Source organism: Strigops habroptila, chromosome Z (genome assembly GCF_004027225.2).
Source record: "Strigops habroptila isolate Jane chromosome Z, bStrHab1.2.pri, whole genome shotgun sequence".
Taxonomy (NCBI): domain Eukaryota; kingdom Metazoa; phylum Chordata; class Aves; order Psittaciformes; family Psittacidae; genus Strigops; species Strigops habroptila.
The window spans coordinates 88,371,228-88,385,878 of record NC_044302.2 but is presented as its reverse complement, the minus strand read 5'-3'; the positions used below and the strand labels follow the sequence as shown (position 1 = coordinate 88,385,878).

General features: G+C 35.9%; 1 protein-coding gene across 3 annotated transcripts in view; it reads left to right on the top strand.

The window, feature by feature from the left end:
- WDR70 (WD repeat domain 70) overlaps nucleotides 1–14,651 on the top strand; it is a 129,970-nt gene that overhangs the window by 5,137 nt on the left and 110,182 nt on the right. For all 3 annotated transcript variants that reach the window (XM_030512481.1, XM_030512482.1, XM_030512483.1), the window contains exon 5: nucleotides 3,213–3,408. In XM_030512481.1, coding sequence (XP_030368341.1) covers nucleotides 3,213–3,408 — 196 coding nt within the window. The remainder of the gene's footprint in view (nucleotides 1–3,212; nucleotides 3,409–14,651) is intronic.

Here is a 14,651-nt window from a genome sequence, read left to right as displayed (position 1 = left end):
CTGAAATAACTGATCGCACAATATGCTACCCTACAGATCCTGTATTATGTCTTGTGCATGAGGGAAAAAGATTCTCTGCTCCCATTTGCTTTTGATGACCTTAGATATACTCTGGTGAAATAATGAAGGCTCACAAGAATTTAAATGTAATGTGGTTGCCTACGGGATATGGGTGATTTCAATATAAAGAATCAATTAAAACAATTGGTAAGGTGGAAAGCAGTCAGGTGATACAGAGCCTTTCGTTTTTCAGCTCATGGCCTTGACATAGGAGAACTCCAGGGACATTGTGTAAAGGAAGATAGCAAATACCTTTCTGTATTCTGAGTTACTAGCTAGATTCTAATAGCTCGCTGGAATTCTGCTGATACTGTGTTTTCTTTGTTTTTCTTTTTTTGGTTTTTTTTTTGTTGTTGTTGTTCTTTGGGGGTTTTTTGTTTTGTTTGTTTTGTTTTGTTTTTACTAAGCATTTAGTAGTGAGGGCATGATGTGAAAAGCTCTCCTGGAAGTTTTATATTTCCTTGTAACATATGGTAAGTAGCTTAGTACTTGGTGCTGAAAGCAGAAAGCTGCTGAAGGAGACATGCTGTTGTGACTCAGCCTTAATTCAGAGGAATTATCCTACAACTGAAAATTTAAGTCTGAAATATAGGTCTTTTAGTTCTTGATAAGGTAGAATAGTTACTTTATTATAATGTTGAGTTTAGTTTCTTATCTAATAATTTATGTAGCTTGTTGTATTCTCTAAAAAGGCAACACTTTCCTGATTATTACTTTCTTTAAAATTCCAAGTACTTTCAGTTACCGTAGTAGCCCTCATGCTAATTTTTTAATTGTTAAAGAGGAGTTGGTCGCTCTGAAAAGATTTGAAGAGCAGCAGTTGATTCTTTTTGCTTTTGAGCTACTTTTCTGTAGAGAAATGTTTACAATAGTTATCATACTTACGTATTTAAGTATAATAATAGTTATGCTTTGTGAAATGAAAGCATCTGCTAGTATATAAAAAAAGAAAATCAGAGAAAATAGAGTGGATGATGTGAAGAGAGTGAATATGTGGGGGGAATATCCACCCATACTTGCACAACTCAGAGAACGTTTTTTGTTACTTTCCCTGTCTGTGTGCCACCCGTGCTCTAATGCAGCTTTCTTCTTTCCCTCCTTACAGCTTGTTTCACTTACTGAGGAGGTAGTGAAGGAAACAAAAAACAATTCCTTATGCTTCTCTAAATCCTGGGAAATGGGCTGGCAAACTGATTCCTCTTTCTTTACAGTGTCTGGCAGAGTAAGGCTGTAAGGCTGAAGCTTAAAGGAAATGCCACTTGTTTTGTCCTTTCTGACAGCTCTGGTTGCTGTCAGAAGGGTAGGTGGGCTTTTGGTCTGGCTGCATTGAAATGTTCTTATGTTTGACTTCCAGTCAGGACAGAGATTACCAGTAGCTGTAGCTGGAGCACTTGACTGTCCCTGCCAAGCTTGGAGTGTCGTGGAAAACAGCACTGCAATTCTGGCCATTTCACATTCAGAGTGGTTACACTGCCTCTCAAAATCCTGAAATGTTTGATCTGATTGATTTATCCTTCCTAGCAAATGAGGGAATTGTAAGGATAGGTAATTAGGAACTAAACTATGTATTGTTCTTTGTGTCTATAGAAAGGTTTGAAAATCTAGGACTACAGGATTAGGAAAGACCTCCTTGAGCCGTTACATTGTACCTGTTCTTCTCACTGGCAGCTACAGTGTATATTTGGTTCCATTCCAAAACTAGTTAAATAGTTTGGATTTTGGGGAAAAGGTACATGATTTGCTAGGCTACGAATACATATTGACTCTTAAAACACAGCTCTTTCACATAGTTTTATAAAATTGTTAGTTTTGAGGATAGCTATCTTGAAGAACTTTAAAGGTCCCAACCGATTCCTCATGTGCTGGAAAAGCTTCCTTTGGGTATAAGGATATTGATTGTCCCATTACTGTAGAGTAAGACAAGCTCTTCTTAGTTGAGTTGGATTTATTAGCTCATCATATCCTGATCATGGTCTGTAAATGTCTCTCATTACTATGCAAAACAAAGTTTATATGTAAAGGTATTATCTTTTCTTAGGCAGGTAAATGTAATTGGAAAAATTAGACAAGCTTTCATGCATGCAAACCCTTCTCATCATTGTAACATCTGAGGACCTAATTCATGTTGCTTTTAGTTTGTTTTGATTTCTTCCTAAAATAGAATTTCAATTGCTTATCTAACACAAATATACACCTACTACCTGCTTGGTGTACGGCTAATTTGGGCCACAGCGTGGGGCTACATTCTCTGTTACAATTACACAATTTAGAACATATTTTCTTAATCCTTTATTATGTTCTTGTGTGTTTTTCTTATAGTTTTAAAATGATAACATAAACTGTAAAAAAAAAAAACCCCAATACCTCAGTAGTCTTTTTCTGTTTTCTTTAACATATCTTTTGTAGTCTGCTCACTTAATAACTCACATACATGCTCCTAAAATATAAGCTCCCAAGCCAATTTGGAACATCTGATTTCCAGTGCAAGGTATCACTGTAATGATACAATGATACCAATGTAATGATAGTGAAACGGCAACGTTTTCTGCTCACCACATTCTGGTAGTAAGAATACGATACCGTCGATAACTACCAGCAGAGGGAGCACATTTATTTCGGATAACCTGAATGAACCCGGCCTAAAGAGCTCTACATACTTCTCAGAAATTGTCCAATGCCAAAAATACCGTGTTCACACGCTGATTTGGACAACAGTAAAATTATAATTTGAGGTAACTTTTAGAACCTAAAAGTGCCTGATTCCCTGTTATTCTTCACCAGCATTATAAAGCAGGTGCTGTGCTTTGTGTTCTCACTCCGGTTGTGAGCCTAGGTGATCACTGTTTTGAGTTCCACCAGCCAACAGGTGCAGAGCACTTGCGCGAGCTGCTACTTGAAGCAGAATCTGGAAAATGCGCTGTGACAATGTATTCTGTTGGCTTCCAAGCAATACTGAAATCCTGAAATCCATCCTAGTGACATGGTACTGATGTTTTTACAATCCATCTAACTTTTTATTTGTTTTATTTTGTCCAGTTTTTGGAATTGTTTGAGAATTTTTTTTTTACAACTGTGCTCCACATTTTTATCTGAAAATTGCTGTGAAAGTGCTGATGTTCTCAAAATAGTAATTTTTAAAAATTGTCATGCAGAGGGACAGTCTGGAGTGAAAGTGAAAATAGTTCAGATGAAGAGTTAACTGGTCCTTCCAAGCAACCCCAGACTTCTGCTCAAGGTCCAGCTGAGGATACTGATGATGAAGATGATGAATTCATTGGGCCACCACTTCCGCCTGGGTTCAAGGATAGCGATGATGATAATGAAGATGATACAGAGGAGGAAGATAATGTAAGTGTGTTGTTCCTCTTTAGTGTCTTAAAGTCTTTGAGTAGGCTCAAATTTGTAAGTCTGCTCTTTCCTTTATGATTGAATTTGCAGGTCAAGTATGACTGTTGTTTGAAATGTATCTTTTTGTGTGGTCCCCCTCCCCCCCCCCGTACTCAACAAATGAAAATAATTGTTTTCATTTAAAAATACCAGGATTATTAAAAAATGCATACATGTGAGTTTCAAGGGAAATTCATCATCAATTAGTATATATTTTGGTTTTACACTACGAAATAACTATATAAATAAATATTTTATAAAAATATTTTATATGGTTTGTTTACCAGTGCATGTGTAGAATTTTTTTTTCAAGAAAGAGAAAATGGGTTTGAATTTAGAGAGACCAATTCTGCCAAAGCTGTTTTGAGAAAATGAACTGTGGAGAGGGCTTTTTCTTTTTTTTTTTTTTTTTATTTGTTTTGGTTTGTTTTTTTAGTAAATTTTAGAAACTGCCAGATTGGTTTGTTGGAGTGAGTATAGATTGTCTTTTTCTATTTATGTTAAAAGCAAGAAACTCCCTAACAGCCTAACTTGTGTATCACAGGTACTCAGTTGCCAAATCTCTATTTAGTTGAAAGTTTAATGGTTTGATGTTCATTCTCCAAAACTTCCTGGATTGAATGTATGTCGCAGTCGATTTTATGTTGGTGGTTTCCATGCTATTTTGTAGCAACAATGACAAAAGTCCTGTAAAAACAACCTCACTTACTCAATTTTGAACCATTCGGTAGCAGAAAGAAACTCTCATGTCCAGTTACACAAATATGGACCTAATCCTAAAACCCAAATTTCCAGGTGTCTCAAGATTTCTTCTAAATTCCTTTTCAGTTTTGACTAGGTGTTCAGTTTGTTTGGTTTTTATAAAATCTCTTAATCTTTCATCTTGTGTATTTTAAACATAAGTTTAGAGTGCTCACTTAAAATGAGCGAAAGAAACTTCTTAAGCAATAACATAACTCATTTTCAGTGAGCCTAACTTGTATCTTTTTGTCTTTTTGTTTTACATTTTTTTTTTTTTTTTTTTTTTTTTTTTTTTTTCCAGGGGATAAATGATGCCTTAGGATTTTTTATTACTTTATTTGGTCTCTGTGATTCTCTGTTGCCTCTGGATTTCTTTAGTTACCACACTGAACATTTTAGCACTGTATCTCCTGTGATCTCATCTGTACCCCACACATGATTTGTGTCTTAGGGAACCAACTGCGGATAAATCCCAAACTTTCCTCGAGAATATTGTAAGCCTTAAGTTAACTTAATACGTAGTATTAAGCTGTATCAGGCATTCTCTTAACTGCTAGCTGTCATGGCACGGTGGAGTAAGTCCATATTCCTGAAGGTGTCATAGGCTCAGCACATTTCAGTTACTGTGGATCATGTCATATTGAAGTTACTGCTTCTTTTCTGCCAATTTGTGCCAACTTCTCTAGAATGCCAAAGGGAAAACAATGTGTGGAACTACCTGATTTTTACTTCAACCTTTCTTTGTCAGTAGTCACTTTGTTTGCTGGTTGACTGTTTTAATTTCTAGCAAGATTTTGGTATTAATTTTTTATTTAGAAGTATTTGAATAATGCTTCAACTGGCTTGATAAAATGGAGTTCCTGGCAACTGGAGTTAAAAGACCCCAATGAAAAGTTTCAGACAGAAAGGTAACTTGCAGACTGGTGTGATTTAAGTTTGTCTGAACATAAGACAATAGTTACAAAACAGTCTAGAATAGATTTGGTTGAGAATAAGCAGAGCAGCAGAAATACGAGACTTGTGGGTTTTCAGTCTAAACAGTTAATTTATAACTGGGATGATTTTGTGTCAGCATGGATGCCAGAGGCCTTTGGGATCTAGAGCTTCCCCTTACTGCTGCTTATGAACTCAGTTATTTTCTTTCCTGTAAAGGGAATCAGGAAGCAGCTGTGCTTTCCTGATTTCCTGTTGATCGATTGGTGATCACAGTATGATCCTGTGAGCCCCAAGGAAAGCAGGTGTTGCTGTTATGAGAACTCTGTGATTCCTTTTTTCTTCCTTGTACATTAGGCTGTGGTTGGTACGTGTGGGGGCAGAAGAGGGAAAGGAGAAACGGAAAGCTCCCTTGAATAATTCTTTTGTTTTGTTTCCAGATGTGCTGTGAGACTGTCTCTCTTTTGTTATCATACTTTGCTGCTGAAGTAACTTTCTTAAAGCACAAGTGTCTATATTTTTGACCCTGAAGGAAACAAACTTTTCTTTATATGAGTTGCAGTTCTGTAATCTGAATTCTTGTGAACTTTGTATAGCAGATAAAATGCATCAAAATACTGTCTTTGCCTTAGCAGCTTTCCGTTGTCTCTCAAGCCTGACTTTCGATGTGTGTTTTATTATAGGAACATTGTTTTTCCACCATTGCTTGTTCAGTTGTTTTTGCTCTCTTGTGAGAGACTATCAATAGAGACATTTGTCAAAATTGCTTGCTATGAGGTTAGCATCTTCTGAGTTGGCCCAGGAATGCCCAGCTCACGTTGGGTATTTTACTGAATAATCATCAGGTGGAAGGAGTAGCTGATGGTTATTATCTTTGATAGGAATTTTTCATACCTTATTGGTGGTTTTTATAAGAAAATGAATACAAATGTTTAATTGCTGAATGTTTCAAGTCAGTACTGTTAGTTTTTGACTGTTATACATTTCTGTAATTTACATTTCTATATGATACAAACTGACCATATATTTTTGAGGAGAGGCATAGATATGGTAGTACATACACAAATTCTGACTTGAGTTACTTTTTTATTTGAATTTATGCAAGTTCATTTGATATCCTTCAATTTTATGGTAGCTGTTCTAAAGCATTTTTCTGTCTTTGACTAAATTCTCTGTTAATACTGATGCTAGTTACATTTGAAAAAAAAATAAATTTCGATTTAATGACTTGTTCATTTAGTGTAATCTGTGTCCATTCATGCTGGAAGCGATGATTCTCAACAAGGCACAATGTCGTAAGCTCTCATGCAAACATTTTACAGTGCCTGTTTTGTATTAGTGTAAGGAATACTGCTATATCAAGTATATTTTAAGGGCAACAGGTACACCTGGTATCAATTCCCTCTGATATTTTCTTCTTGTAGTTTTCCTTTCTATATGAGACTTGCATTAATTTGGAGAGCAGGGAAAATGAGAAGAGTTGTCTATTTGGATTGTGACAAGTGCTTTTCTGTAGTGCTTTTTATCCTAGTGATGGAAAAACCTGGTTGGATTGTCAGTGCCAGTTTTTCGCATGGTCATAAGCTGGGAGGAGGAGGGAGGAAGCAGAGTGTCTCCTGTAGCCTGAAACTTTTCAGGTTTTAGTTTCTGTCCCCAAAAGCATGCCTTTCTGGAAAACTTGAGGAAAATATTTTTGTTTCCAAGCAGGGATGTTTTGAAAGAGAAAACTACTTGTTTTGCAGGGGCAGATTCTTAACAAGGGCAATATTTCATGTCGTAAACTTAGAGATTGGGATATATAGCAGAGTCTTTGCCAGCTTTTTTGCCCTGGCAAGATGAACTGGGAGTGTATCTGGAGTTTGTGCAAGTAAAATAAAATCTGGCTGGAGAGGGACAGGAGGCAAGCCAAAGCAGTCATGTTAGCGTTGGTGGGTGGACAAGTTTAAATCTAGGACAGAAGCATTTTTGAAGGTAATGGATTACACCTATTAAAAGCATTAGTAAATGTGTATTTATTGATATTTTCATCTACATGTCATTAGAAATTGTGCTGAGATCTTTAGCAGAACTTGATGGAGTGCTAGCATCTTGTGACACTTCTCGTCGCTGAAGGAACAGGTAAAGAATAGAGGTGGTTGTTGGAAGAATTTGCCAGATTTGCAAGGCTTTATCTTCTGCGGGGAACTTAGTTACAGTCGATTCTTCTTCGGAATGGATAACCAGGATTTCTTCCTGTAGTACGAAAGGGATACGTAATCATATTATAATTATGTCCCTGAAACAAGTACAGCCTTGGGCATCTCCAAGGCTGTACTCTAATTTGGGCATATTTCCAAAATGATAGCGTAGCCTTATTCCAACTTTTAGAATTGAGACACTTCGAGATTTTTGCAGAGGTTTAACAGGGCATACCAGTAATACTCATTTATTCAGAATGGAACAAAGCTATTTCGTGCTGATCTAGATGGAGAATTAAGTACACTGTAATTGCTCCAATTAGAATTTGGCTGTGGTACCAGGCTAAAAAATCATGGTGGTGTAAAAATTAATAAATTCAATGTGAATGTTTAGTTGAGCTAAGGAGTTACGACATTTAGGATGAGGATTGTCTGTCCTGGTAACTGCTGAATCTTGCTTACCCAGTCAGGTTTCTTGTCTAAAGAAGAAAAGGTGAAGTAAGCCCAACAAAGCAATTTTCGTGTGTGCAGCAGAGGCAGAAAAGTATAGGTTTGAGGATGAGAGGCATTATTTTTGAACTACTTGTAGTCATAGATATGTTGATGAAGAATAGATAGCAACTTCCATTGCTTTCGATTTTGTTTTATGCTACCTTCCTATATTATCAGGAGCAAAATACTTTTGTAATATATGTGCATAATATGTTCTTAGGTCTTGACAGTCTTTCTGGTGTTAGGAAAATGTATTTTCTTCACGTGAAACTTGGAACAAGTTGTGGATTTTTTGTTAAGGATCATTGATGTGGTTGCTTGTGTTGCAGAGAATAAGAGAAATTATCTCAAAAGTTGACTTAGAAAGGATTTGCAAGCTTTACAAAAAATAAAATCAAACCCTTAAATATTGTATGATGAAGCTCAGTATGAGAATGTGAGGGTATCAGTCAGAAGCTGGAAGGAATACCTAACATAAGAAACTACGAGTTTCACGTAGGCAGTGTACAAGAGGACTCTAACAGGATAATTTCCTTAGGGAATATTTGTCTTTCATAAAAAGGCATGGGGTGCTTGCTCCTCCCCTTTCCAGCCAAGTGCCCCAGAGTTTGTGATTACCAGTTGTCCCCAGAGAAAATAAATGTACTCCAAAGATACGTATTTCTCAATTCTGCAGAACATAGTAAGATCAAGACTTTTCTGCGGTGTATCATTCTGTGCCTTTTTGGTGGCATGAAATTAGTTTTAATTAATTAGTAATATGACTGAGTATGAGAAGTTTTATAATGTTTCCTCTACATTCTCTTCTTTTAGAACCTAAATTGCTTACACAGTCAAAGGAAAGTGGTGGCTACCTTCCTACATGATGCTTTTGTTGGCAAGTGCAAAGAATTTCCAATGTGCTTTTATAAAGAAGCACAAATATAATATTGTTTCTATCAGTGTTAGAATATATAAAGTATTTCCAAATTTGGAAAGGGACCTAACAGCAATACTGACACTATATTTGACATTGTCAGTGTCACTGTGGAATACATAAATAGAAAATAGCAGGTTTTCTTTGTGTCTGCCATGTGAATGTTATCTTCTTGAAAAAGTTGTTTATGGTCTACCCAGAATAATGAGAAATACAGGTATAGAGAACTCTTGCTTGAATGAAGAGAAAAATAAAGTGGATAAGTATTTGAAATATTTCTGGTGGGGGATGATTAAATAATTTAGAATGGCTATATTTGAAGGAAGAGTGTAAGTGACATGCAGTTACATTTCCTTTCCAAAACAAGTTTTCACAGGATTTTTGATGAACAAATGATATATGTTAAACTGTTGGACCTGTGGACTGCTCTAGTGGTATCCTTGGAGAGCAATTTTGTTGACTCGTGGAATGTCTGCTGTTTGTTTAAGAGATGGCTTTGAATTTTTATGAATGTGAGACTACCACATATAATGTTTTACAACTGCTGCAATGGCATCTCTTATTTGCAGGTGGGCACTTTGCAGTACGCAGGGACTATACATACCTGATGCTAACACTATCCAGATTGCACAACAGTCATACTGAAATTCTTACCTTTAGTTCTTACCTTTTTTTTTCTCTTTTTTATTTTAATACCTAATACAGTTATTTTCAAATTGTTAGGATCTTGTATAGTATTTTGCTGAGTTACCTTGTCTACTATTTATAAAGACTTATTTGATGGATCATTGTAACGGAAGATTGGGAAAAGTTCATATAATCAAATGTTATGGGAATATGTTACAGTTTTTTCTACTTTGCTTTCATAAACCAAAAAAATTACGTTCTCCAAATAAACTGAAGAATCATAAAGTATCATTCATATGAATGTTTATTAACCATCCTCTTTCATGGTCCCGTCCTGAGGCTTTTGAAATGTGTTTGAAGCTCTTAGCTGGGTTCTAGGGAGTGCACTTGTTGTTTTTTTTGTAAACTATTTGTTGTTTTATACTACTAGAAGAATTTTATTTTAGTTTTTAAAATCATCAGGTTTGCATCTGTTGTTTTTTACAGAAATACTTTTTGAAACGTCTCAATACTTACTTAATGAGAGATAAGACAGAAGAAACCTGAAAAAGAATCCTTTAAGATCTTAACATCTATTTATATGCGGACCCTAATGTAGTTTAAAAAGTGAGGTTAGTTAGACATAGCATTTGGTTTTCAAGTAAAACATTTTGTAAAGCAAAAGTTGTTTTCATATCATAAGCATTATGTGCAAAAATACTGAAAAGGGGATAAATTATGTGACTTCTACTTACCAATACTAAAAAAAAAAAAAAGGCGAGGCAGGACCTTTATGCAATAGGGATAAGGAGCTTTCAGTTGAGTTTTCTAAAACAGGGCTTAATGGAAATAGATAATAAATAGCTATCTCATGCAGCTCATGTTCATTATTTAAGGTTGGAGGATTAGATCCTTTTCCATGTAAAAACTTGTGTTGCCTTCAGTGAGACTATAGGCATGGACTTCCAGTTTTGTAACTGGGACTGAGTATGCATAATCAGTGGAACTATTAGCATTGTACCTCTGCTTTTATGCTATTTATGAGATGGAAGATACAGACGAAACATAGGTTGGTACCAACAGAAAGAAGGTGCTTTGTGACTTCTGTTTTTATTTCCAGGTTTAATTAATTTACCAGTGTTCAATAAATAAAAATATATCATATGTTCAATGGTGTGTTCTCAGGGTGCAAATAGGAGCTTATGGAACTGAGCAGTCTTTTATGTGTCTGTGTGAGAGCGGTGATGGACTGCCCAAAATAACTACTGCATTTCGGGCAGCTTGGGACAGCACTGAGCTCTGCACAGGCTAACTCCAGAGGGAGCACACTGCATTTTGTATGTGAGTTACCTAGCTGATACACAAGTTTGAGTTTGTCTACGTGAGATGCAGTCAGTGTTTGACTTAAAAGATGAAAACGTTTCCTTTGTCTGTGATAAACCTTAACCCAAATATTGCTGGCTAACATCTCTCTCTCTCTCTCTCTCTCTCTCGATATGTTTTGGTTTTTTTTCCTCCCAAAATTGCACTAGGGGACTGTGAAAACATCTTAGATGTATACCATCCTTCCAGGAACTTCTATTTGTCTTGCACAGTTTCTGCAGCCCTCTTTAGCAACTAGCTTGGAACCAGTTTTCAGAGTAAATAGTACTATGCAAAGATTTTGATTGGGATTATTTTAAATGTGTGTAATTCATTGCAGTAGCATGTGTACATTCTCATGTAGTGAAACACAAGATCTTAAATAAGGGCTTGGACTCAGTCACAGTGGCCCATTTACAGTACAGAGGGCCCATGGGTCATCTTCCATATAATAATGAGTGCAAGAAATAAATCCTGGAAGAGCTATAGAATTTAGGAATGAAACTTATTTTTCTGTGCATGGCCAGAACCTTTGCTGTGGGAAAAACAGTTTTAAAGAGTTAAAATACTCTATTAGTTACTTCATATCTGGAGTGAAAACAAAAACTAGAGTTCTCACTAAGAGAAGTTGTTCGCGTGGAAATGCTAGAAAGCTTGGCTTGTTTTTCTAAGAAAAGTATTTCACAAGTATCACGAATAGGTGATATTTCCCTATTTCTTAAGGTATGGTGTGTATTTGTAGATTACTTCAGGTGTCAGAAAGAGCTGAGAACCTTTATTAGAGATACAATGCCCTATGAATTATGATATTTTTTATGTTAATTATTAAGTCTCTTCCTGTCATGTAGTACAGGCAAACCATAGGTCTTAATACTTTTTAGTTTTAATTTAAAGAGGGAAATAACAAAAACAAAACAAGAGAAACCCCAACCTCTCTCCCCAAACAACTCTTTATTATACATATAGCCTTTTTCTTTTTTTCCCTCCTGTTAAAAAATTTGTTAACTTTTGAAGTACATTGCTGCTGCTGTGTCCTGTGACTTGGCATTTTCTCGTTAGTCAAAGTTAGACGAGCTTAAAGCCTCCTTGACCCCACAGTGTACAATTGTGGTAGTTCATGCCTATTTTGAAATAATGATGTAACTGGTCTTGTCTTAAATGTAAGAATAAACACATTTCCAACTGACATTCTTTTAGTACATTAATTGTATTGCTGTCTTTTCTACTGAGTACCAAAATGCTGGGAATGGAAAATAAGGAGAAAAAAAAAATAGCTGACTCATCCTCAGTGTCTAGGAATTGCACATACCTATTTTACAAGACCACTGTGACACAGAGTGCTGAATCATTTTAAAGTCAACCCCTTCTTGTTTTACAGTTTTAAGTCTTGGTCTTTGTGAACATCTGAAACCATCTAAAAAATAAATTATTTTTAACTCCATTAATTTTTCCTGTGGAAAATATTAAAATTTTGGAGAAGATGTAAACTCCTATGTGCTCTTTTGTATCTTGTGTATATACTTGTGTATTCCTCGCATGTTGTGTATATACCTGTGTATTCCTTGGATGTTTACTTTTACTCAAGTTTTCCCTGCTCTGTTTAGACGTCATACATGGGTGTGCAGGCACACAAAGTGAAACACTGGGTCACATAGAAGTGTGCGATAATTTTATGACTGACTTCAGTTGGTAGAAGTATGTGTATCATTCACAGTTAAGTCCTGGGAATAATGATGCCAGAGTAAAACTTGCAGTATATATCAATAGAAAATAGTTTAAATTGTGATGTGTATCTCTTTCCTGCCAATGATCTAGTAACTTCTTTTAAGGAGTTCATTTGTTTTAACCTGGAATTTATTGCCTTTCTTTTCACAGAGTCCTTCAGAGTTATTCCTCTGTTATGCTGCGTTACCTAGCATATACTTTGGTGAGGGCAGCCGGTTGTTTTGTGGCTTTTGTTTTATTTTTTCCTCTGTGACAGACCTGTACTATGCTGTAATTGGTAGGGATCGGGCATCCTCTGTGTCCCCTTCCTGTTTGTATTCCTATCTCTGGTGACTCCACATCATATTTTAGTCCTTTCTGAAAAGGAATCTCTGAAAACAGGTTTTTAAAATACCAAATAAATGTTTCTATTTGTATTGTGATAGTGCAAGCCTATAAGTAATAGAGTAACAAAGGAGGTTTTTACATTTAACAGCTGCAATTTTAAGGGCAGATACTTTCACTTAAATCTAAATGAATGGTATAAATAGTGCTAGGCTTAGTCCAGTTGCTATCCATGTATCTATTTTTCTTATGGAAGGCAATTATGTTTCATTGAATAGACAGTGAATTTGAGTAGGCCCAATGGTAGTTTTCTGTGATTTCTCGAAGACTTGTAGTCCAAATAAGAAACTGCAATCAGTGTTTGAATGCAGAATGAGCAGTAGTCAACTAATTCACTGCATTTTCAGCAAAAATACTAACTCCTCAGAGTAATATGAATGTCACTAAATCTAAATAAGGTATAACTATGCTATTTATAATGCTATTTTGAATGAGCATCTGCCCAAATCATATGATAGTTATGAAAACTAGTTCTGTCCTGTCAAAAAATAATAGTTGTCAGCTGTAGTTCAATTCTGTGTAGTTTAATGCAATCTGCATTAGTGGACCTCTCAGGAGTAGTCTCATAGTGTAGAAACTAATGGAAGCTGCAACCCTGTCTTATACATGTAGTGAGTAACCTTATGATGGACTCTGCAACCAAATTTGTGTGGGTGGCAGAATATGGTTGAGATCACTCAAATTCTGTGGCTGATTAGGAGAAAATTTCGTCTAGCTGCATTTTGAATTACTGTATACAATTGGATTTTTGATAGCAGATTTTATGTGTCATAGACAGCAGTTGAATTGTAACAGAGATGAATTAGGCAAATAAGCAGTAATATGAGAAAACACTTAACAGTACAGTAAGTCAGTGGGGTAAGAACAGAGTGTAAATCCTCTGCTTTTTGGGAGGGAGGGAAGAAGAGGAGTTAGTATTACTCTTAAGTATTGCTCTGAAAAGTATGGAGAGGAAAAAAAAGAAAACGTGGGATTGCAAAGATTCACGGTTCTTTCTGGCGGTTATGTATGTATCAAACCTACTTGCTTTCTAAGTATAGTAAAAAGATTTTTTTTCTGGACCCAATCTTGGCGCTGCCTATTTGTTCACTTTTTTTGGAATAGTAGTTAGTGATACAATTTGTCTTTGGCGCATTTAAAACCTAATTGCCTATTAAACCTTTCTTGCCTATGTGTAGGCAAGAAAGGATCTTTAAGCTGTATTTTCTTTCATAGTTGCATAACCACTAGTGTAATTGGCTCACTTTCAGAATTAAATCGAATAGGAGAACTTCCTAATAACTGATTTTGGTTCAAAGTTGTTTGTACATATTGCAGTTTTTGCAGATAAAAAAATTAAATCAGGAGTGATTGAGGAACAGAGAGTCTGAAAGAAAGATCGCTGGTGTTTTTAGGCTTTCTTTCTTAGGAAATGTCTTGTAGGTCAGGAGTTGTTACGAGAATCCAAGCACGTGTGCAGAATGTTTCTTTGAAAGAAGATGAATAAATAATACTTAATTTATCTTTAATCTGTAACCACATATCTCTCGTCAAAGAAAATAACCCAGCTTCAGTTTTTTGAAAACTCAGCGTGGCAGCCCCTGGTAATACACAGCCTGACTTTGAGCCAACGTTCTTGCTGAAAAGGCATGGTGGAGAACCTCCTGGGGCACACTGACAATAACCTCTCAGCTTGGCACTTTCACAGTGGGAAGGGTTTACTGTGTAAACCTTAGGCTTATCATACCATACCTTGTAATTACAAGTTCTAAGGAGGTCATCTCAGGTCCTTCATCCATTGGTGTTGATAGATTAAGTTGCATGCAGTTCACAATATAGCTTATGTGTTGAGTTCTTTAAGTGCAAGTTTGTAAACAAGTCTATCACTT